Source organism: Oryzias latipes, chromosome 19 (assembly GCF_002234675.1).
Source record: "Oryzias latipes chromosome 19, ASM223467v1".
Classification (NCBI taxonomy): Eukaryota; Metazoa; Chordata; class Actinopteri; order Beloniformes; family Adrianichthyidae; genus Oryzias; species Oryzias latipes.
This window is the reverse complement of record NC_019877.2, coordinates 31578-55650: the sequence shown is the minus strand read 5'-3', so window position 1 is coordinate 55650 and position 24073 is coordinate 31578. Positions and strand designations below refer to the sequence as shown.

General features: G+C 56.2%; 2 protein-coding genes across 7 annotated transcripts; one reads left to right on the top strand and one right to left on the bottom strand.

Annotated features, from left to right (window-relative positions):
• The first annotated feature begins 1352 nt into the window (after positions 1-1352).
• On the top strand, positions 1353-16988 carry itgb4 (integrin subunit beta 4). 5 transcript variants are annotated; one of them, XR_002872074.1, is made up of 43 exons: positions 1353-1629; positions 2582-2664; positions 2893-2975; positions 3059-3160; positions 3229-3433; positions 3503-3599; positions 3677-3848; positions 4191-4454; positions 4541-4630; positions 4699-4821; positions 4901-5068; positions 5142-5218; positions 5307-5515; positions 8871-8974; positions 9042-9137; positions 9199-9331; positions 9401-9520; positions 9695-9813; positions 9886-9919; positions 9999-10193; positions 10283-10386; positions 10459-10517; positions 10604-10627; positions 10702-10850; positions 10937-11116; positions 11384-11532; positions 11607-11814; positions 11887-12434; positions 12499-12679; positions 12773-12910; positions 12988-13170; positions 13424-13552; positions 13850-13996; positions 14408-14551; positions 14621-14770; positions 14890-14994; positions 15104-15253; positions 15321-15509; positions 15584-15739; positions 16023-16187; positions 16258-16356; positions 16424-16607; positions 16649-16988. XR_002872074.1 is itself a non-coding variant. In XM_023949223.1 (43 exons), the coding sequence occupies exons 2-43, from the start codon at positions 2589-2591 to the stop codon at positions 16552-16554; spliced, it is 5886 nt and encodes a 1961-aa protein (XP_023804991.1). In that variant the 5' UTR covers positions 1355-1629; positions 2582-2588; the 3' UTR covers positions 16555-16988. The 5 variants fall into 5 exon arrangements, 4 of the variants coding, with proteins under 4 accessions (XP_023804990.1, XP_023804992.1, XP_023804991.1 ...); XM_023949223.1 differs by having other exon boundaries at positions 1355-1629; positions 11887-12204; positions 12274-12434; positions 16424-16988; XM_023949222.1 differs by having other exon boundaries at positions 16424-16988.
• LOC111946382 (butyrophilin subfamily 1 member A1-like) lies at positions 16824-23480 on the bottom strand. Of its 2 annotated transcripts, none has more exons than XM_023949227.1 (10): positions 23317-23480; positions 22577-22673; positions 22322-22420; positions 22150-22257; positions 21929-22078; positions 21715-21855; positions 21592-21643; positions 21262-21288; positions 17835-17861; positions 16824-17706 (listed from the first exon to the last, which is right to left on the bottom strand). In XM_023949227.1, exons 2-10 carry the CDS (start codon positions 22637-22639, stop codon positions 17147-17149), a joined length of 1227 nt encoding a protein of 408 aa, XP_023804995.1. In that variant the 5' UTR covers positions 22640-22673; positions 23317-23480; the 3' UTR covers positions 16824-17146. The 2 variants fall into 2 exon arrangements, with proteins under 2 accessions (XP_023804995.1, XP_023804996.1); XM_023949228.1 differs by lacking the exon at positions 23317-23480 and adding an exon at positions 22747-22914.
• Positions 23481-24073: the final 593 nt, after the last annotated feature.

The window sequence follows — 24073 nt, the reverse complement described above, 5'->3', positions numbered from 1 at the left end:
GGTTCTTCAGCTCCTGTGACTGCAGAGCTGACACCCCCCCCCCCCAACCTCAGGGACCATCAGAACATCGTGAGAACCTCAGTCAGTTTGGTGGCTCTGGAGTTCTGAGTGGGTTCTGTTGGTTCTGGTCAGGTTGTGCTGGTGTGAAGGGTGCTGCAACCACAAAGCACCACAAACAACATGAACACCTGCACAGGTTGCAGGACGGCGAGACGTTCCAGGTGTGACCTCTGCCCTCCTTCTAGAACACGCCAGAACCAGGAGACAGACGGTTTGGATGCAGCTCCGCGTTTATTGAAACCATTTGGGTCGGTGTTATCGGAGCGCCACAGCTGGATGCAGTTACTGTGACGGCTCCGTGCACGTTATTTATGAACACACACACACACACACACATCTCCACATTAAAACTCTTTAGCTGCTTCTAGATATTATTGAAAGTAATTCTGTTGACTTCCACTCGATTTTTCATCGGAACAACATGAAGTCTATGATCAACCATTTGTGTAGCAGAATTTGTGTATTTGTTAGTTGTGGTTGTGTGTCTGAAGGTTGTGAAAAGCTGTTTTCTGGTGACTCCATTTCTTCTCAAGACGTCCTCACACTCATCAGGTATTTTAGCCTCATTTTTATTCAAATGAACATTTTACTGAAATTTCACTGAAAACTGAAACTGACAAATTAAACATTTTATTAAAAATATAAATGATACGACTCAAAGAAGCCTTTTTATAAGTGAACGTCAAAAAGAGGAGATGTTCTGATGTTCACAGGAGGAACGTGTCGTGATTGAAGACAGAAGCAGAATGAAGTAGTGAAGCAGAATGAAGCAGAATGAAGCAGTGAAGCACCACCCAGGTGGTTCTGGAATTGAATTCGAATGAAAGTTCCCGTTTTTTTTCCTAATCCGGCACCAGAACTGCAATGGGTCACAGGCTGATTTGTGGCGTGGTTCTCTCATGGTCAGACCTGCGGGGGCGAGGCCTGTCGGTGCAGGCATTCCGTTGCTGGGAGCGAGGGGCGGAGCGTTGCCATGGCAGCACCGGTGCAGCAGGGCACGGCTGAGCAAACAGCAGGCACTGTTTCTGCAGCCTGCAGGCACTGTTTTGCTCGCTGTGCCACGCCCAGGGCAGGGAGGGGCCAGCCTCAAGCCCACACAGGTGAACTCCTACTGAATGGAATGCAGGGGGGGGGGGGGCACACACAAAGGTGTGCAGCTTTCAGACAGATAGAGGAAACGGAAGTAAAGTAACTTTCTCTGTTAGAGCGCCTCACCTGTACAGTGTGGGTGTGTGTGTGTGCATGTGTGGGTGTGCACGTGGGGCTGAGGGAGGGGTCACAGCAGAGACACACACATATTCAGTCAGTCGCTCTGAGCCTCACAGTCTCCTCCTGCTCTGAAAGCTCGCACACGCTCAGTCTTCAACCCAGTCCCTGCAGGAGACGCAGGAGAACAGAGGAGACGCAGGAGGACAGAGGAGACGCAGGAGGAGCCTGGAACAGGACTTCTTCTCTGTGAGGAACTTTGAACCGGAGCAGACTCTGACGTGCAGACGGAGCTGCAGAGGAAGTCCTGTCCTCCTTCGGTTTGTGGACTTTGGGTCTTGGACTGAAGCCCAGCAGAAAGAGGTTTGATCCTAATCCTTTTGTTTGCTGCTGTTCTTTGGTTGAGCGGATCCGGTTTCTGTGAACCACATGCAGGTCCAGATTCAGGTCTTAGATCTCCTGTCACCTTTCAGGTTTTAGATCAACCACTGATTTCCCCCACCCGCCGTCTGCAGACGAGCACTAAAAGGCAAAAGTCTGAATTGACCTTTTTAAGGGGTAAAAATCCTCATGGCTGTGGGGGGGTGAGCGCCCCTCCCCAGTGGGAAAAAGCTGCTTTTTGTCTCCTGACACCTGAAGCGGATTCATGGAGGGATCCACCTGGAAGCTCAGGTTCACAGAGAGGCACCAAGTCCCCCCCCCCCCCCCCCCCCCCCACACACACACACGTGTTTTCAGCTCGCCCATTCTCTCGCCTGGGGGAGAAATTCCTCCTCCCAGCCGTAAATTTGCAGTTTTCTCCAAACTGGCGGCGTGGTGAGGTTTACCTTCACGTCAGAACCCCCCCGCCAGCATAGCATATTCAGTCCCCCCCCCCATCAATCTGTTGATTCTGGATTCGATCAGTAGAGTCTGGTTCTTGAATTGATTGCCGACAGGATCTCTGTTGATGGATCCAGGACGCTCCAGACGTGTGTGTTTAGCGCCGCCACAAGGCGCCATTAAGTAGTGAGGCGAGAACGATGCAGAAATCTGCTCCAGCTCTGGTTTTCATCAGAACTGCCCGATCCTGAACCTGGACATCTGAACACCTGCAGAGATCACAGCAGGAGGATCTGAAGGATCAGGACCAGGATCAGGACCAGGATCAGGCAGACCTCTGTGACACCTCAGGATGGTCTGGAGGTCCATCACATCTCAGAACCACATGAGTGTTTTTGAGAAGTTCAGCCTCAAGAAGCTTTGGATGTGGATCAGTATTAGATTAAAATGTGGATCCGATGTGGTTCCGACTGCTTCTGGTTTCCGTCTGCAGGTAGGAGATGGGGACCTGGATGCTGCATCTCTCAGCCGGCTGCTGCCTGCTGCTCCTCCGTCTGACCGTCTGCGGCGCTGAAGGTAAAGATCCGTCTCTGAGATCAGGATCAGCTGATTCTGTCTTTGAAGCCGTTGAATGTGACGCGTGTCTTCAAACACGATGGCGGTCACTTCCTGCGCCTCACAGACAGCTGTCCGTCTGACGGTTGGTCCCTCAGCAGCAGCAGCAGCTCACCTGTCCCCACAGGTGTGTCTCTGGAAGTTCCTTCCTTTTCTGTGACTGACGTTCTTCTCCGCTTTCGCCCACAGCAAACTACTGCTTTGCAGCCAGAGGCAGCAACTGCAGTCAGTGTCTGCAGGCGGGGAAAGGCTGCGCATACTGCTCTGAAGAGGTGAGGGCAGACGCTCCTGTGGTTCTTCAGAACCTTTTTTGTCAGGTTCTCCATCAGCGGCCCGACTCTCGTTTCCGCCTCAGGTTTTCAGCGGCCCCCGCTGTGATCTGTACGAGAACATCCTGGCCTTCGGCTGTGGAGCGGCGGCCGTCATCACGGCTAAGAGCAGCATGTCCATAGAGCAGGTGGGTCTTCATCCTCGTGTTCCTCCTGCAGTTCCTCTGCTGTAGCTCACTTCAGTTTCTTCTCACAGAATGAGAAGATCAAAATGAGTCTGCAGCAGTCCCAGGTGTCGCCACAGCAGGTGAGCATGATGCTCCTGCCTGGCGAGGAGAAGCTCCTGGACGTGGAGGTCTTTGCTCCGACCAAAGGTCCTTTGGATCTCTACATCCTCATGGACTTCTCAAACTCCATGGCAGACGATCTGGACAACTTGAAGAAGATGGGGAACAAGCTGGGTGAGCAGGTGTCTGGGTGTTTTGAGCGAGGAGGAGCGCTGACGCTGAAGCAGATGTGATCTTCTGCAGCTAAGCTGGTGGAGCAGCTCTCTGATGACTACACCATCGGCTTTGGCAAGTTTGTGGACAAAGTGATCGAGCCTCAAACCGACATGAGGCCTTTAAAGTGAGAGAGAAGACATAAGGACCGCATGAAGGACCCAAAGTCCTCCTCCTCACCCTGTGTCCCCCCTCCTCCCGCAGGCTGAAGGAGCCGTGGCCCAACAGCGACTCCCCCTTTTCCTTCCAGAGCGTCATCAGGCTGACGAGCAACCTGCAGGACTTCACACGAGAGCTGCAGAAGGAGAGGATCTCCGGGAACCTGGACGCTCCTGAAGGAGGCTTCGATGCCATCCTGCAGGCCGCAGTGTGCGGGGTCAGTGAGTCTGGGGGGGCCGCCTCCATCCGCCGATGAAGCTGATGACATGCAGTCTGATCGACCTCCTGTAGCTTCTCTGAAGGAAGGTCTTCTCCTGTTGTTGACCTGCCGGGTCTCAAGTTTCTCTGTGACTGCAGTCAGTGAAGCAGCAGATTCTCTTCTGTCCATGGTGGAGAGGTGGCCTCCAACCTCCTCTCCAAGGTGCTCAGGTGCAGCCGCCTGGAGCTGCTGTCACTTCCTCTTTTGTTCCGGCCAACAAAAATAATCCCCGATTGAGGAAAATGTCCAAACTGGTCGTCTTGATGCATCTTTTCTGCCTCCATTCTTCACCTGCTGCAGGAGAAGATCGGCTGGCGTCAGCACAGCACGCACCTCCTGGTCTTCTCCACCGAGTCGGCCTTTCACTACGAGGCCGATGGCGTCAACGTGCTGTCCGGCATCCTCCCAAGAAACGACGAGCAGTGTCACCTGGACGACCAGGGCCGATACACTGAAGCAACCACCCAGGACTACCCCTCCATCCCCACGCTGGTCCGCCTGCTGGGAAAGCACAACATCATCCCCATCTTCGCCGTCACCAACCACTCGTACTCGTACTACGAAGTCCGTGGTGTTCAGATGTTCAGAGGCTCTGCTCCTGGCTGAAGCGTCGGTCACTGAACCTCCATGTTTCTGGAATTTGCCTGCAGAAACTCAAAGCGTATTTCCCCATCGCTGAGGTCGGGCTGCTTCAGGACGACTCCTCCAACATCCTGCAGGTCATGGAGGAGGCCTTCAAGGTGAGAGTCTGCAGGTGGCGCTGTCTGGGTGGAAACCGTTCCTCTGTCTGATCCTCCCGGCCTTTCAGAGTATTCGCTCCAAGATGAGCATCCGTGCTGAGGAGCGGCCCAAAGCCTTCGAGGCTCAGTTCCTGAAGACCAGCGGGGAGGTGGCAGATTTTGGAGACTTCCAGTTTGAGCCTGGGATGATTGTAGGTGTCTGAATGCCTCATGACCCATGTTGGAGCTCAGGGGGTGTTGGACATGACTGCATTCTCGTCTGCTCTCAAGGGAAAGTTCAAGATGATTCTGAAGGCCCGGCGAACCATTGATGACGAGCTCGTCTGCAATATGGATCCAAGTGATCAGAAGGGCACCATGAGGGTCAAACCCACGACCTTCAACGCCGCCATGAGCATTAAGGCCTCCGTTCTGTGTCCTTCCTGCAGCTGTGAGATGGTCAGGTTTGCGTGCATGAGCTGCAACGTTCACTGACTGTCATGGTGGACTCATGTCCAGATGTTTCCTGCAGACTCCCATCCTGAAGTCGGACAGATGCCACAGAAACGGCGACCTGGTGTGCGGGAAGTGTCAGTGCCACAGCGGCTGGTGAGTCCACCACAGGGATGTTCAGGACAAGCGAAGACACACCAGGTTTCTGCTCGATTTGAATCCTTTTCCCTCGTTTCTCTTTCAGGCTCGGAAACTTCTGCAACTGTTCAGAGAAGGATTCTGTTCTGGACACCAACCAGTGCATGGGCCCTGGCATGACGCAGCCGTGTTCAGGCCGCGGCGACTGTCAGGCGTGTGGAACCTGCATGTGCTACAACCCTGAGCAGTTCGAGGGCCCGTTCTGCCAGTACGACCGGACACAATGCCAGAGGCATGGCGGCTTCCTCTGCAATGGTACCGCAGCTCGCCAGACATATCTTGTGGAGTCCCTCAGGGTTCCGTCCTGGGCCTTATTTTATTCATTTCTTATATGATTCCATTTGGGAAACTAACTAGCAGATGTAGCCACATTTCCGATCATTTTTATAGAGTAGACATCAACATACATTATTCTAAATTATTGGATTGACTACCATTAAATTGTTGTTACTTAGCAACGGTTTATACTTGAATAGGCAGAAAACAGAAATGTGCATTTTTTGGAAACTCACTTCCTGTTTCATGACGTGGAATCAGACGTATTTCCTGATTGATGACATGGAATCAGACTCACTTCCTGTTTCATGATGTTAAATCAGACTTGCTTCCTGTTTCATGACGTGGAATCAGACGTATTTCCTGTTTGATGACATGGAATCAGACTCACTTCCTGTTTCATGATGTTAAATCAGACTCGCTTCCTGTTTCCTGTTTGATGACATGGAATCAGACGTACTTCATGTTTGATGACATTGAATCAGACGTACTTCCTATTCAATTCAATTTTATTTGTATAGCCCAAAATCACAACAACAGTTGTCTCGATGGGCTTCGAAGTAAAACATGAACTCAAAAGGATCATGAATACAAAGAGTTCAATAGGAAAATACTTAAATGAACTAACAAACTGACTAAGTTATACTGGCATCCCTGCCCTTAGACCCCCCTTCCTGTTTTATGACGTGGAATCAGACTCACTTCCTGTTTTATGATGTTAAATCAAACTCACTTGCTGTTTCGTGGAGTGGAATCAGACTCACTTCCTGTTTCATGACGTGGAATCAGACTCACTTCCGGTTTCATGACGTGGAATCAGACTAACTTCCTGTTTTATGATTTGGAATCAGACGTACTTCCTGTTTGATGACGTGGAATCAGGCTCACTTCCTGTTTCATGACGTGGAATCAGACTAACTTCCTGTTTTATGATTTGGAATCAGACGTACTTCCTGTTTGATGACATTGAATCAGACGTACTTCTTGTTTGATGACATTGAATCAGACGTACTTCCTGTTTGATGACATTGAATCAGACGTACTTCCTGTTTGATGACATTGAATCAGACTCACTTCCTGTTTGATGACATTGAATCAGACATACTTCCTGTTTCATGACATGGAATCAGACTCACTTCCTGTTTCATGACATTGAATCAGACGTACTTCCTGTTTCATGACATTGAATCAGACGTACTTCCTGTTTGATGACATGGAATCAGACGTACTTCATGTTTGATGACATTGAATCAGACTCACTTCCTGTTTCATGACGTGGAATCAGACATACTTCCTGTTTGATGACATTGAATCAGACGTACTTCCTGTTTGATGACATTGAACCAGACGTACTTCCTGTTTGATGACGTGGAATCAGACTCACTTCCTGTTTCATGGATTGTAATCAGACTCACTTCCTGTTTGATGACGTGGAATCAGACTCACTTCCTGTTTGATGACATGGAATCAGACGTACTTCCTGTTTGATGACATGGAATCAGTCTCACTTCCTGTTTCATGGATTGTAATCAGACTCACTTCCTGTTTGATGACGTGGAATCATACTCACTTCCTGTTTCATGGATTGTAATCAGACTCACTTCCTGTTTGATGACGTGGAATCAGACTCACTTCCTGTTTCATGGATTGTAATCAGGCTCACTTCCTGTTTGATGACATGGAATCAGACGTACTTCCTGTTTGATGACATGGAATCAGACTTACTTCCTGTTTCATGACATGGAATCAGACGTACTTCATTTTTGATGACATGGAATCAGACGTACTTCCTGTTTGATGACATGGAATCAGACATACTTCCTGTTTGATGACATTGAATCAGACTAACTTCCTGTTTGATGACATTGAATCAGACGTACTTCCTGTTTGATGACGTGGAATCAGTCTCACTTCCTGTTTCATGGATTGTAATCAGACTCACTTCCTGTTTGATGACGTGGAATCAGACTCACTTCCTGTTTGATGACATGGAATCAGACGTACTTCCTGTTTGATGACATGGAATCAGACTCACTTCCGGTTTCATGACATGGAATCGGAGGTACTTCATGTTTGATGACATGGAATCAGACGTACTTCCTGTTTGATGACATGGAATCAGACATACTTCCTGTTTGATGACATGGAATCAGATTAACTTCCTGTTTGATGACATTGAATCAGACGTACTTCCTGTTTGATGACGTGGAATCAGACTCACTTCCTGTTTGATGACATTGAATCAGACTAACTTCCTGTTTGATGACATTGAATCAGACGTACTTCCTGTTTGATGACGTGGAATCAGTCTCACTTCCTGTTTCATGGATTGTAATCAGACTCACTTCCTGTTTGATGACGTGGAATCAGACTCACTTCCTGTTTGATGACATGGAATCAGACGTACTTCATTTTTGATGACATGGAATCAGACGTACTTCCTGTTTGATGACATGGAATCAGACATACTTCCTGTTTGATGACATTGAATCAGACGTACTTCCTGTTTGATGACATGGAATCAGACTTACTTCCTGTTTCATGACATGGAATCAGACGTACTTCATTTTTGATGACATGGAATCAGACGTACTTCCTGTTTGATGACATGGAATCAGACATACTTCCTGTTTGATGACATTGAATCAGACTAACTTCCTGTTTGATGACATTGAATCAGACGTACTTCCTGTTTGATGACGTGGAATCAGTCTCACTTCCTGTTTCATGGATTGTAATCAGACTCACTTCCTGTTTGATGACGTGGAATCAGACTCACTTCCTGTTTGATGACATGGAATCAGACGTACTTCCTGTTTGATGACATGGAATCAGACGTACTTCCGGTTTCATGACATGGAATCGGAGGTACTTCATGTTTGATGACATGGAATCAGACGTACTTCCTGTTTGATGACATGGAATCAGACATACTTCCTGTTTGATGACATGGAATCAGATTAACTTCCTGTTTGATGACATTGAATCAGACGTACTTCCTGTTTGATGACGTGGAATCAGACTCACTTCCTGTTTCATGGATTGTAATCAGACTCACTTCCTGTTTGATGACGTGGAATCAGACTCACTTCCTGTTTGATGACATGGAATCAGACGTACTTCTTGTTTGATGTCATGGAATCAGACGTACTTCATGTTTGATGACATTGAATCAGACGTACTTCCTGTTTGATGACATTAAATCAGACGTACTTCCTGTTTGATGACATTGAATCAGACATACTTCCTGTATCATGTCATGGAATCAGACTCACTTCCTGTTTCATGAACTTCCTGCCTCCACGCTAAACGTGTCTGCCTTTCACCCCTTCAGACCGCGGCTCGTGCTTGATGGGGCGTTGCGCCTGCACTGAGGGATGGGAGGGCGACGCCTGCGAGTGTCCCAAGAGCAACCAGACCTGTTTGGACAGCAGAGGGGTGAGAACCTCCACCGGGGTATGCGGTTCCGTCACCTCGCCGTCTAACATCTGTGTGTGTGTGTCAGGGGATCTGCAGTGGGCGGGGTAAGTGTGTTTGCGGCCGCTGCGAGTGCCTTGATTCCGGCACCGAGATGACCTCCACCTGCGAGCCCAACTTCCAGGTGAGCTTCCTGTCACCTGCAGGGCAGAGAACCCTGCTTCTCCTCTGACCTCCTGCTTCAGTTCCAGCTGGGCGCCTGCGAGGCCAGCAAGAGCTGCACTCAGTGCAAAGCCTGGAAGACGGGCGAGAAGAAGGAGCAGGCCAAGTGCGACAAGTGTCTGTTCAAGGTGGAGCTGGTGGAGGAGCTGAAAGAACGTAGGCAGCAGGAGCCAAGCACCCGCAGCCCCACGCTGACCCGATCTGACAAGCTCTGTCTGCTTTCAGGGGAGACGGTCGTGGATTCCTGCAGCTTCAGGGATGAAGATGATGACTGCACGTTCAGGTACACCGTAGAAAGCCTGCCCTCCTCCAAAGAGCTGCTGATCCAGGTGCTCAAAGATAAAGGTGAGCCGATAAACGGGAATTTTGAAAACCCCCGTTTATGTCTCAGATGAGGACGGGTTTACGGTTAAGATGATCAAGATTCTGAGGGTTCTCCAGAACCGGCATCAGGCTGTACGTGTTTTTGCTGAAATGAGGAGGTGAGAGTCAGACCAACGCTGTGCTTTGACCCGTCAGAATGTCCTCCTGGTGGCCTCCTCTGGCTGCTCCCGCTCCTCCTGTTCCTCCTGCTGTTGCTGGCGCTGCTGCTGCTCTGCTGCTGGAAGTACTGCGCCTGCTGCGCCTCCTGCTGGCAGGTAAAGCCTCCCACCTGAGAGCAGGCGGACGCCGCTCTGGCCTCCCTCTGACCACCTTCTGTCTTCACACAGAGCTGCCTCGCCCTGCTGCCGTGCTGTAGGAGGGGTAAGAGGCTCGTCATGTGACTGTGACATCACAGTTCCACCCCTCCCACCCGGGTGACCTCCCGCTGTCGTCTCTCCAGGTCGCATGGTGGGATTTAAGGAGGACGAGTATTTTTTTCGCCAGTCCTGCATCAACTCAGACCACTTGGACACCCCCATGGTGAGGACCGGTCCTCTGAAGGGGCCCGACGTGGTCCGCTGGACGGTGACGGACAACGTTCACCGGGAACCGGATCATCCCGCCGCTCTGGCCACGCCCAACAGCCAAGAGACGAGTGAGTGTCCTGCTGATGCCTCGCCACAACGGCAGCAGGGGCTCTTACTATGAAAAACGTCCTAACCTTCTTCCTTTGTCCCTGTGAAGTCAAGTTCCCCATCTCCCTGCGGCTCAACCGCCCCTTCAACGAGAACCTGTCCTGGCCCGAGTCCGTGGAGGCGGAGCAACTCAGCAGTGAAGTCTCTGAAAACGTGAGTGGCGTTGTCTGTTAAGCTCCTCCCATCAAAGACTGATTCACCAGAACCGACCCCCCCTGTCCTCAGCTGAACGAGGTGTACAAGCAGATCCCAGGAGCCCACAAGGTGAAGCAGACCAACTTCAGGTTAGGACCCCCCATCTCCACCCGCCCCCCAGAACCTGCTGCTGTCAGTCTGTTGGTCACAAACTGACGCTGCTCTTTTCTTCCAGGGTGCAGCAGAACGCTGGGAAAAGGTAAAATCCTGGTTCCTGGTTCCTCCTGGAGAACATTGTAGTCATACTTCTGTGTGTGTCCCCCCACCCCCCAGGAAGGATTACGCCATCGTGGACACGGTTCTGGCAGCCCCGCGCTGCAGCTTCAAGGACATCATCAAACTCACGGAGAAGAACGTCCAGTCCGGAAGCTTCCGCAACCTCAAAGTGGCGCCCGGATACTACACGGTGGCCACAGACAGGGGTTTGTGTGTGGGGGGGTCACGGTTACGATGGCTGTGCTCGTCCGTTCTGCTGGTGACCCTCACGACCGCCTTTCTCCTGCTGCAGAGGCGGCCGGAGCCGTGGAGTTCCAGGAGGGCGTGGATCTGGTGGACGTCCACGTGCCGCTCTTCATCAAAGACCAGGACGATGACAAGAAGACGCTGCGGGTGGAGGCCATCGATGTGCCGCTGGGAATCGCAGAGATCGGAAAACGGCGGGTCAACATCACCATCATCAAAGAGCGCGGTGAGAAACCCTCTATGGGGTAGGGGGTGGGGGTCAGGAGCAACCGTCTGACCTGAAGAGGAATGAAGCTGCAGCTATGAGCGCCTTTATTTTGAAAAGTCTGGGACATCAGAGAGACGGATCTCCTCACAGGGTGGGAGCAAACGGAGACCTCATAGCCCCCACAAACGTTTGAAGGGGTGGGGGGGGGGTCACATTCAAACGGTGCGAGCAGAAGGGGACAAACGGTTCGTTCCACCTCCTGAAGCAGTCTCTGCTCCTCCTCAGCCTCCAGCATCTTCTCCTTCCTCCAGCCGACCTTCAGCTGCAGCCGGCTGGACGGAGTGGCCAGCGTCCCCGTCACCAGAGACATCGTGGAGGACGGACGCGCCCAGGTGTCCTACAGGACACGAGACCTGACAGCACAGGACAAGAAGGTGGGGGCAGCTTCTGCGCGTGCAGTCCTGCTCCAGCAGGAGGCGCCGTAACACTCTGTTTGTCTGGACTGCAGGACTTCGTGGCCACAGAGGGAGAGCTGACCTTCGGTCCTGGAGAGACCCAGAAGGTCATCCCGGTCCCCCTGCTGGATCCGTCCGAGATGGACGGCTTGATGGACGACAGGCGGCCTCGGCAGTTTGCGGTGGACCTCAGTAACCCGCGGCAGGGTGCCAAGCTGGGACGCCATCCCAGAACCACCGTGACAATCACAGACATCCCAGGTGAAGGAGGCGGAGCCTGTCTTACCGGTCTCTGGAGGAGATCTTTCTTTGAACGTCTTTTTCTCCATCCAGAACCAAGTGTGGTGATGTTCAAGAAGACCGCCCAGACCTTCTCCAGCACAGATCAGGTCTACCACATCCCTGTGGTCTGCACTCCCGACCATGACGATCCTGTTACCGTCAAGTGGCGAACAAAAACGCAGCAGCGCTCTGAGCTCTCTGGTCCTCTGAAGTTCGGTCCTGGAGAGACGGAGAAGAACATCGTGATCAACTCACAAGCCCTTCAGGGACTCGTCCAGCCGAAGTCCTTGCAACTCGAGCTGTTCGACCCGAGCAGCAACGCTTCCCTCGGAGACAGGAGGACCACGCTCGTCAACATCTCAGAGGAAGGTGAGACCCGTCACTGTCCCGGGAGAAGGCGGAGCTTTAAGGAGCCACTGACACTTCTTCCATCTCCAGAAATGTCCCAGGCTCCTCAACGGATGGGTTACGTCAGTCCGAAGGCCACCTCGCCGGGTGGTTTCCTTCTCTCTCCAGAAAACGTGACGGCCAAAGCCACCGGACCGAGAAACATCCGCCTGAACTGGGAGCCCCCACCCGGAAACCCCATAGGATACAAGGTACCTCCATTCATCAGACTCAGACCGGTTCTTCCAACCCTCAACTTTCCTTCTGCTGTTTCAGGTCAAGTACTGGATCTATGGAGACCAAGAGAAAGACGCTGAGATCTTAGATGTGCATAGTCCTCAGGCGGAGCTGACCAACCTGTACCCGTACTGCGACTACGAGATGAAAGTCTGCGCCTACAACGCCCTCGGAGACGGATACGAGTCCAGCATGGTTCCCTGCCAAACGCTGGAGGACGGTGAGGGTTCATGATCATCTGGATGTTTGTGGACTTCACTCACTCTGGCGTCTACGATCATTCTTCTTCCTTGCTCTCCCTGCTCTCCTCCAGTTCCTGGAGAACCTGGTCGCTTGGCATTCAACGTCATCAGTCCCACCGTCACTCAGGTCAGCTGGGCGGAGCCTGCAGAGCCTAATGGCGTCATCACAGCCTATGAGGTCCTGTACACCCCCATCAACGACGATCAGAGTGAGCAGAAACTGCACAGCTCGGCCTGCTGGCGGCTTGCGACCTTGTCTTACCCGAGACTTCTTCTTGCCCCGCAGAGCCGGCGGGGGCTGCTAAGAAAGTGATGATTGACAGCCCCAAGAAGAGGATGCTGCTGATCGAGAACCTCCAGATCGCCCAGACGTACCAGTACAAGGTCCGGGCCCAAAACAAGGTGGGCTGGGGGCCCTTTAAAGACGCCACCATCAACCTGGCATCGCAGCCCACCAGACCTCTGTCCAGTAAGTCTGCAGGATGGTCCTGATACTGATCCTGCTGATGGTCCTGATGCTGATCCTGCTGATGGTCCTGATGCTGATCCTGCTGATGGTCCTGATGCTGATCCTGCTGATGGTCCTGATGCTGATCCTGCTGATGGTCCTGATGCTGATCCTGCTGATGGTCCTGATGCTGATCCTGCTGATGGTCCTGATGCTGATCCTGCTGATGGTCCTGATCCTGAGCCACTCTGACTCCAGACCGCTTCCTCTTTAGTTCCCATCATTCCTGACGTTCCCATTGTGGATGCCGAGGAAGGCGAGGAGTATGACCGGTTCTTGATGTACAGCAACGACGTGCTGAGATCTCCCTCTAGCTCGAAGGCGCCCAGCGTCTCTGGTGACGGTGAGTCCCGCCCCCTGTGGAAGATGTTTCCGTTTTCAGACCATTTTTCACACAAACTGATTTATTGTGTCTGATCTGGCTAAATATTGGGGTACTTAATCGTTTCTCTAGAGCTAGAGTTCCCTTTCAGTTTCCTGTTCTGTCAGAGCTTTGGAACTTTTCAGGGGCTAAAGGTTCCCCCTCCCCCTCCCCCACCTCCATCCTGGAGGAGCTGCGAGCTTCTTCTGTGGCTCCTCCCCCTGAGGCGTCCAGCGTCTGTGTGATGAAGCGGTCCTTTTGACCGGTGTCTCTCCGAAGGCTGGCAGCACGTGCAGCTGGTGGGGTCGGAGCTGGACCTCCGTCAGGTGTCCTGGGGGAGGCGGGTGGAGATCATCCCAGGTCGGCTCAGCACAGACGGCGCCGAGGAGGCCCCCCACCCCAGCTCCGCCCGCACGCCTCTGCCAGGTGAAGACCGCTGCATCGAAGCGACCGGCCGGCTGTCAGCGAGGGACCCCCTTTCCTCATTTGCTCTGCTGCTGCCCCCCCACCCCCCACTGAAGGCATCAACTGCCCCGCCTCCAGTTGATGATCAGAGGAAGGTTTCTGGGGACCTGTCTTTGTCCGCTCCTGTCCCACCCAGCTGGGGGGTGGGGGTTACCCTCTGCGCTGGCAGGCCACGCTTTCTGCAGGGGGGGTGGGGTGAGGATAAACTGTCCTCTTCCTGATCGAGTGTCCACAGGTGTTCCAAAGACCTCAGTTCCCCCCCCCCCCCCCCCCCCCCGAGGGGTACCAGTCCGGTTTTACTTTGACGTTCTGGTTCCATAACGTTCTGAGGTTCCTTCAGTTAAACCCACCTCTCTCTGCGTTCTTCCAAAGATCACAGCTTCCTCTTTCATGGGGGGTCAACCACACACAACCTGTCGACATCGTCCTCCCCCATGTCCACCCTCAGCTCCGCCTACAGAGGAGCTGGCAGCTCCTTCACCACCGAGACAAACTCCGCCTACTTCTCCGGATCTGGTGAGTGGACGTCCTGAGGGGGGGTCCAGACGGGAGGAGGATCTGACTCCTCCCCCTCTGCTCCTGCAGGTAGCACCATCAGGCAGGTGGGGGTCGCCGGAGGAGCGCACACCACTGAGGTGGTGATGAGGAGGCGCCTGGGGAGCAGAGGCTGCGTGGAGGAGAACATCCGTGACTCCATCGTGATGGGAGACGCCTCCAGCAGCTTCACCAGCTTCGGTAAAACCAGAACCATGCATGAGTCTGCAGGGTGGGGGGCTGTGCTGACTGTCGCTCTACCCCTCCCTCTGTTCATCTACGCCCCTCCCTTTCCCCTCCCCCGCTCGCCGCGCCCGCAGGTGGCTTCGGCTCGGCTGGGATGCAGAGCTCCCAGCAGTTCGGCTTCGGCCGGCCGGCGCATGACGTCAGCGAGGCGCTGTTCAGTCTGGACCGGGTCCTGCAGGGTGAGTCTGCAGAGGACCCGCATGGAGGCGCCGCTCTGTGGGCTGGGGGGTTCTTCCTGCTTCTGTCTGAGTCTTTGGGGGGGTCCCTGTAACAGGTTTCTCTCCTCAGACGCCAGAGTCTCTCCTGGGGTGCCAGACACCCCCAGCAGGCTGGTGTTTTCTGCCCTGGGTCCTACTGCCCTGAGAGTCAGCTGGCAGGAGCCGCTCTGTGAGAAACCCATCCTGAGTTACTGCGTGCTGTACCAGCTGCTGAGCGGAGGTAGGTGCACCTCCTCTGGGCTCCTGCGGCCTCCTGCGGCGCTCCTCATTCTCATGTCCTCCTGCAGGGGAACTGAAGCGGATCAACGTCACCGACCCGGCGGAGAACTCGGTGATGATCCACGACCTGCTGCCCAACCACTCCTACCTGTTCAAGGTGAAGGCTCAGAGCGAGGAGGGCTGGGGTCCGGAGAGGGAGGGGGTCATCACCATCGAGTCGGCAGTGGACCCCAGGAGCCCCCTCAGCCCCGTGCCAGGTGGCGTCCCGTCCTGTCCCTGTGTCCATGCTGTGTTCATGAAGACGTGCTGATTCTCCTCCGTGTCTCCGCAGGGTCCTCGTTCACCCTCAGCACCCCCAGCGCCCCCGGCCCCCTGGTGTTCACCGCCCTGAGCCCTGAGGCGCTGCAGCTCAGCTGGGAGAAGCCCCGCCAACCCAACGGAGACATCCTGGGTTACGTGGTGAGCTGTGAGCAGCTGCACGGCGGAGGTGAGCAGTGGTCGGGGATTCTTCATAAGGTTTGCTAAACCTGAAAGCGGCAGCAGCAGCCCCCACCCAGACTGACCAGAACCTCTTATAGGACAAGGACAATTAGCCCTAATCCATCACACTCCCACCTCCCTGTCTGACCGCACTGGTTTGGATCCAGGAGTGACGGGCCGGTTTATTAAATGAAATAATCGTCTGAACCTCCGTGTGTGATTTAAAGATCTGAGGAAAAGCGTCCATCTGCTGGGTTAAAGACCTCCGCCTCACTTCCTGTCTCCCCCAGGTGACCGGCGCTCCTTCCAGGTGAGCGGCGACAGCGCAGAGACCAGCCTGATGGTCCCGAACCTGACTGAGAACATCCCGTACAAGTTCAAGGTCCAGGCCCGGACGACGCAGGGCTTCGGCCCCGAGCGGGAGGGGATCATCACCATCGAGTCCCAGGATGGAGGTCAGCTGACTCGTGACGCCGCACGTTATGGCGACTCGCCTGACGACTAACGGGGCGCGTCTCTCCGCAGGTGCTCTGTCGCAGTACAGCAGCCAGTCCGCCACGAGGAGGGAGGTGTTCCAGATGCCCACAGAGGTCAGCTCCTCCCACAGCGACGCCTTCTTCTCAGGTAGGACCCCCAGCACCTCCTCATTTCTGCCCCCTTCACTCTCTGACCCCACCTGCCCAACCCACAGATGGCATGATGATGACCACACGGCACACGGAGGCGGGTGCCATGATGACGCGACAGATCACACGGGGGGTGGTTCAGAGAAGCGTGACGGGGGGGGTGTCTGTCACCAGGGAGATGATCTACGAGTCCTAAGATGTGTTTAGATCCCAAAGCACCTTTAACCTGAACTTCTGCAGGTATTCCCACCTCACCCAACCGGCCTCAGCCCCCACCCTCACCCAACCGGCCTCAGCCCCACCCTCACCCAACCGGCCTCAGCCCCCACCCTCACCCAACCGGCCTCAGCCCCACCCTCACCCAACCGGCCTCAGCCCCCACCCTCACCAACCGGCCTCAGCCCCACCCTCATCCAGCTGCCCTTTTGGAGGAGATTTCTGCTCCATTTGTACATTAAAATGTCCTTTTTACTTTCAGACATATTTAATATTTGTACCAATTTTATTTTAGCAAAACAGAAAATGATTGACAGCTTCCAGAAATGTGTGACATGGATGCAGTTTGTTCATCTGAGCTGTTGTCTCATCAGCATGCATCGTCTTTGCGTTTGATCTCAATAAAGTTTGACTTAAAAAAACCTGGGCATGGATGACGTGACTGAATATTTCCAGCAGCTTTGGTTTGATGAAGACGTTTTGCTGAAGAAGCTTGAAGGACGAAGAGGATTCTGAAGCAGGCGCCGGACATCTTCGTCCTCACTGCAGGGAAGCCCGGTGGACCAGAACCTTCAGGCCCACAGGCAGGGTCCGGGGCAGAGGCAGGGCTCCCGGACCCCCGCGGGCCTCACCACCAGGTCCCGGACCACCTCCACAGTCCCGAACAGCGGGAACAGCTCCTCGCAGAAGCTCTCGTTATAGGTGAACAGATGCGAGCGCTTCTCCACGTCGTAGAAGGACAGCTGGCCTTCCTCGTAATCCAGGTACACGCCCACCTTCCGGGGCACCAGGTCCTTTGGCAGGAGGGTTGGGGGCACCGTCAGGGCCTTCAGGTCTGAGCCCCTCTCCAGGCGCAGGGTCAGGTACCCCGTCTCTGTGTTGAGGGGCCGGAAGCCCTGCCTCACGGCTGATGCTTTGGCCACGCCCACGCGCCAGTCCCGCTCGCCCACCTCCACCTCCCAGTAGTGGCGTCCGGAGGCGTAGCCCTCCCTCCCTACGGCGCACCACCAGCCGTCGAAGCGCTGCGGACACGGACACACGAGGCGGCGCTCCAGGCCGCACCTCACGCGCTTCTCATCGCCGGAGAGGAGCAGGTTCGGGTTCGCCGAGTCCGGGTCCAGAGTGACCTCATCTGCAAAACACGCCAACAGTCAGGTGACCACGCCACGTCTCCAAACAGCAGATTATTCACACGCATTCAGGTCACTTCTACAGTGCCGGTCAGACTGGTTACCATGGAAACATTGAAGAGCTTCATACCTGCTGCTTCACAAATCCAGTTCCAGACTGTAAAACACATTTAGACAGAACCGTCAGAGGTCAGAGGTCACGTGTAACCAGCGTGCCAGCAGCAGATTACAAATCTAAAATATCGTCAGCGTGGTCAGAAATGCAGACAGAGCCAGTCGCCATTACGAAACCGGCCGACAGCGGGAGACGACGGGGCGACTGCAGGGCGACGGCAAGGAGACGGCGGGGCGACGGCGGGGCGAATGTAGGGCGACGGCGGGGAGACGGTGGGGCGACAGCAGGGCGACGACGGGGCGACGGCTGGGCGACGGCAGGGCGACGGCCGGGAGACGGAGGGGCGACTGCAGGGCGACGACAGGGCGACGGCGGGGCGACTGCAGGGTGACGGCCGGGAGACGGAGGGGCGACTGCAGGGCGACTGCAGGGCGTCTGTAGGGCGTCTGTAGGGCGACGGCGGGGCGACTGCAGGGCGTCTGTAGGGCGTCTGTAGGGCGACGGCGGGGAGATGGCAGGGCGACGGCAGGGCGACGGCGGGGCGACGGCGGGGAGACGGCGGGGCGACTGCAGGGCGACGACGGGGCGACTGCAGGGCGACTGCAGGGCGACGGCGGGGCGACGGCCGGGAAACGGAGGGGCGACTGCAGGGCGACGACAGGGCGATGGCGGGGCGACTGCAGGGAGACTGCAGGGAGACTGCAGGGCGACGGCGGGGTGACTGTAGGGCGATGGCGGGGAGAAGGCGGGGCGACTGCAGGGCGACGACAGGGCGACGGCCGGGAGACGGAGGGGCGACTGCAGGGCGACGGCGGGGCGACTGCAGGGAGACTGAAGGGGGACGGCGGGGTGACTGTAGGGCGACGGCGGGGAGACGGCAGGGCGACGACAGGGCGACGGCCGGGAGACGGAGGGGCGACAGCAGGGCGACGACGGGGCGACGGCTGGGCGACTGCAGGGCGACGACAGGGCGACGGCCGGGAGACGGAGGGGCGACTGCAGGGCGACGACAGGGCGACTGCAGGGTGACGGCCGGGAGACGGAGGGGCGACTGCAGGGCGTCTGTAGGGCGACGGCGGGGCGACTGCAGGGCGACTACAGGGCGTCTGTAGGGCGTCTGTAGGGCGACGGCGGGGAGATGGCGGGGCGACGGCGGGGCGACGGCGGGGCGACGGCGGGGCGACGGCGGGGCGACTGCAGGGCGACGACGGGGCGACGGCTGGGCGACTGCAGGGCGACTGCAGGGCGACGGCAGGGCGACGGCAGGGCGACGGCCGGGAAACGGAGGGGCGACTGCAGGGCGACGACAGGGCGATGGCGGGGCGACTGCAGGGAGACTGCAGGGCGACGGCGGGGTGACTGTAGGGCGATGGCGGGGAGAAGGCGGGGCGACTGCAGGGCGACGACAGGGCGACGGCCAGGAGACGGAGGGGCGACTGCAGGGCGACGGCGGGGCGACTGCAGGGAGACTGCAGGGCGACGGCGGGGTGACTGTAGGGCGACGGCGGGGAGACGGCAGGGCGACGACAGGGCGACGGCCGGGAGACGGAGGGGCGACAGCAGGGAGACGACGGGGCGACGGCTGGGCGACTGCAGGGCGACGACAGGGCGACGGCCGGGAGACGGAGGGGCGACTGCAGGGCGACGACAGGGCGACGGCGGGGCGACTGCAGGGTGACGGCCGGGAGACGGAGGGGCGACTGCAGGGCGACTGCAGGGCGTCTGTAGGGCGTCTGTAGGGCGACGGCGGGGCGACTGCAGGGCGACTGCAGGGCGACTGCAGGGCGTCTGTAGGGCGTCTGTAGGGCGACGGCGGGGAGATGGCAGGGCGACGGCAGGGCGACGGCAGGGCGACGGCAGGGCGACGGCGGGGCGACGGCGGGGCGACGGCAGGGCGACGGCGGGGAGACGGCGGGGCGACTGCAGGGCGACGACGGGGCGACGGCTGGGCGACTGCAGGGCGACTGCAGGGCGACGGCAGGGCGACGGCGGGGCGACGGCCGGGAAACGGAGGGGCGACTGCAGGGCGACGACAGGGCGATGGCGGGGCGACTGCAGGGAGACTGCAGGGCGACGGCGGGGTGACTGTAGGGCGATGGCGGGGAGAAGGCGGGGCGACTGCAGGGCGACGACAGGGCGACGGCCGGGAGACGGAGGGGCGACTGCAGGGCGACGGCGGGGCGACTGCAGGGAGACTGCAGGGCGACGGCGGGGTGACTGTAGGGCAACGGCGGGGAGACGGCAGGGCGACGGCGGGGCGACGGCTGGGCGACTGCAGGGCGACGGCGAGGCGACGGCCGGGAGACGGAGGGGCGACTGCAGGGCGACCACAGGGCAACGGAGGGGCGACTGCAGGGCGACGACAGGGCAACGGCGGGGCAACGGCGGGGCGACGGCCGGGAGACGGAGGGGAGACGGAGGGGCGACTGCAGGGCGACGGCGGGGCGACTGCAGGGCGACGGCGGGGAGACGGCAGGGAGACAGCGGGGCGACGGTGGGGCGACGGCAGCTCTGATTGTAAATTTATGGAAGCCTTTTTGTCATTAAATCAATATCCTTGATATCAGACTGTTTTAAGCCAATAAGTAAAGCCAATAGTACAACTGGTTAACTAGTAATGGTTAAAAATGTACACTAGTTTACTAGTGGGGACTTTTTCTGCTAACTAGTCAACTAGCGAACTAGTCCTCAGCTGGTGTTCCAATATGCTAATGTGGAGGAGTGATGTAATCATGAAAAAGTCCTCCTATTGGCTGTGCAGCAAAGCTCCACCCAGGATTAACCCTTCTGGTTCCAGTTTTTATTATTCCTTCACAATAAAGAGAAATATGCGAACATTGCATCAGAATAATTTGTGAAAATGTGTCCAAAACAGACAAAGAGTGCTCACTGGTTACATTTTTATCCATCACTAGTTAACTGGTTGTAGTTTTGTTATTACTGGTTAGGCCTGATATCCAGCATGTTGACAGAATACTAAACAGGTTTGTCATAAATGTTTTCGACCGTTCATACGGAGGCGGGGCTGTAGCTGGGGGCGGTGCTTCACAATACAGTTACTTACATACACAGTTATATGGAGTACATGGAAAACCAAGTTACAAACTCAGATCAAACAAGCTCATCCTTGCTCATTCACGTCAGCCCCTCCCCCATAAAAGGAGACCCTCAGAGCTGCAACCCGTTATCGCCGGGGGCCCGCTGTCAGCAGTCAGGGTTGCTAATCGGATGTGACAGTGGGACGCAGGGGGCGCCAGTCTGAAAGCGGGATCACACGACCTTCGGGGGACCTGGACACCCTCCTTTTAGTCAAATGTGGCGCGCGTGAAGAGGCGCGTCCGTGCAGAATAACCTTCTGAGTCACTTCCAGACGACAAACAGGTGATTCTGGATCAAATGATGCTCTAAAACAGAAAAAGAGAAGGGGGGGGTCTGAACTCACCGCTGTGGGGGATGTACGGAACCGCCCCTGTAGGGAGAAACAGGAAGAGCATGAAAACACACCTGAGGAGCTGCTGGACTCTGCTTTCCCGCTTTTCTCAGGTTAATGTCTGAGAAAAGCGGCTGAGGCCCCACCCCCGGTTGAGGTCTGACAAGTTCCTGCTTTAGCGCCAACGTGCAGTTAGCGTCAGAATGTACCACCAAAACACACTGAGGCTGGAATTACTGGAACAAGCGAATGTGTTTCTCTGGTCTCTTGTTAGGAACAGACAGGTGAGGCTACAGGTGAGGCTGTGGGGCTACAGGTGTTTGCGTGTCCGTGCGCGCGCACCCATCCTCTGGCTCCTCTGCTTATTCAGCAGCCACGTCTTCGTCACGTCCTCCTGCACACAGACAACAGTCACGCGCCTGAGACTCGGCCCCACCCCCGGGACTCGGACACGCCCCCACGCACCTTCACTGGCGCGTCTGCGTTCAGGAGGGCCAGCATGAGCAGCTCCACGGCGGGAAGCAGCGTGGGCAGGCGGCCCCTCTTCCACTGCAGCTCCAGGTCGTCCAGCATCAGCATCGTGGGCTCACCAGGCCACAGGGGGGGCTGCACGGAGGCGGGGCCACGCTCAGGTCAATTTCTAGCAGACACGCGCTCGGAACTGGGTGAGGCGGCTCACCTGAGTCCTGCTCCTAATCTCCCGCGTCCAGTCCATGATGACCCTCTTGTGGGGGCCCATGTCGTACTCGCCCCCCGACTCCAGCATGCAGAGCAGCTGCTCCCTCCAGGCCCGCTTCTCGTACTGGAACTCGGACGGCAGGATCTTGTGCTGAATCACAAACACAGACGTCACCCCGCGCCGTGCACGCGCACGCGCTCCGCCTCCCGCGTACCATGTACCTGCACCCTCCTCTCCAGCACAGCGGCCCAGTCCACGATGAAGTCACGGCACACGTGGGGGGGCCACACGTCTTCGCAGGTCCAGATGTGGGCCAGGATGTTGGACCTCTGCAAGGGAGGGGGAGGTGAGCGCGCGTGGTGGGGGGACACGGAGGGGCGGAGCCGCGCTCACCTGACAGAGTCTGTTCAGCTCACGCGCCAGCTCCATGATGAAGAGCTGGCTCTCCACCAGCGGCTCCTTCTCCTGCTGCGTCACGCGCCTGCGGGAGCCCTGCAAGGCGCACGCGCGCGCCCCGCGGGCGCGAACTGGGTTAGAGTTTCGTGACTTGTTCTGAAGGTGTCACGCGATGGTCACAGGGACCATGTATGTATGCATGACATTCTGATGGTGTTTACATTGAAATGTTGTGGCGCGCACGCGCAGTACCTTCAATCGGACCTTCAGCTTCTTGGCGGGCTCGATGAGAAACTGCAGGCAGTCCTTCATCATGCTGGCAGCGGGACAGGGAGGGGGGGTCAGTGCCCTATGGAGTGATAATGAAAAAGCTTAAGCGCGTGCACCCCCCCCCCCGCGATCGATGGAGACAGCAGATTTACGCGCGTGCGGAGGAGAGCTGCGCTGCAGAACTGTCATCAGGCTCCCACAGCGCTGCGGGCGCGCGCGGCCAGTTTGGAGGTGTCGATGCATCAGCACTTTTGGAGGGGGGGTGTGGGGTGTGTGGAGGGGTTTGTTGTTGATTCAGCAGTCAGCCTGTCCGCTTGGGGGGGGGGGGGGGGGGGGGGGGGCAGCGGAGCCAGAAGATCAGAACTTCTCCCAAATTCCCCCCAAACTCCTCCTCAGAAGGCACGCGCCCCCGTGACCTCTGAGTATGACCCTTCCCCCCACCCCTCACGTTGGACACTCTGCGTCCTGATGAGATTAAAGAAAATCCGGGATTACCGAGAGACTGCAGCCCAAAGACGCGCACGAGCGCAGGAGTCCTGCTGCAGGTCCGAGGAAAACTTTCAGAAAATGATGAAACACAGTAACCCCCCCCCCCCCCCCCCGCCCTCTCCATATCTCCCCTTTAACCCCCAAAGTGGCAGCAGTAACCGGTTAATCAGGTGGAGAAGCGCCGATAAACCGGGATTCTGGTCAAACGCTCTTTAGACGCAGCTGAGTCTCACCTGGTTGCGACGGAAACCCGGTTCCTCTAGAAAAGCGCGCGCTTCCTTTGCAACGTTTCCTCCGAACTTCTTCGCCGGACTGACATCCTCCGCGGACGGAGATCTCCTGGACGGGTGTCGGGGGCGCGGCGGACGGGGGCGCGCTTTTGCCGCGCTGCAGGAGCGGAGGTGCGCCGCCAGAGGGCGCCAGATCACAAATCATGAAGAATTCAGTTTTATGTGAAGAAGTTCGATTTTATATTTGAATTCAACACTTATCTTCCTGTTTATTTGTAGTAATTAACATTAAGGAAAAAAAATATTTCTTTTTGTGTTCAGGTGCGAAATTAATTTTTCATACAAGCTTTGGGCAAAATACACCGGAACTAACTTTCATTTAAGTTTGGAATAGTTTTTGAAACTCACTTCAACTGGTCCAATAATGAGGCCCCTCCCTCTCTGTACTCAAGCAGCTACACTGGTTACGCATCACTTTGTTATTCATACCCCCCCGCCCCATGTCTCTGGATCTTTCCCCATGGGGAGCAGGGCATTCAGTCTTTCTGCCCCACAGCTCTGGAACCCCCCCGGATTATGGACTCTTGAATTGAACGTCCGATTTCTAAATTGGTGCTTCCGTTTGATGACCTAAAGTTGTGAGGCTTTCAAAATGTATCACAGAAAAAGTGGTTTGCTGTTGGGGGTTGCCAGTCCTCAGGAATGAGGAGAATGTGGGCGTGGCTCCACACCTTACCAGGTGCAGACGTTTGTCGACCTT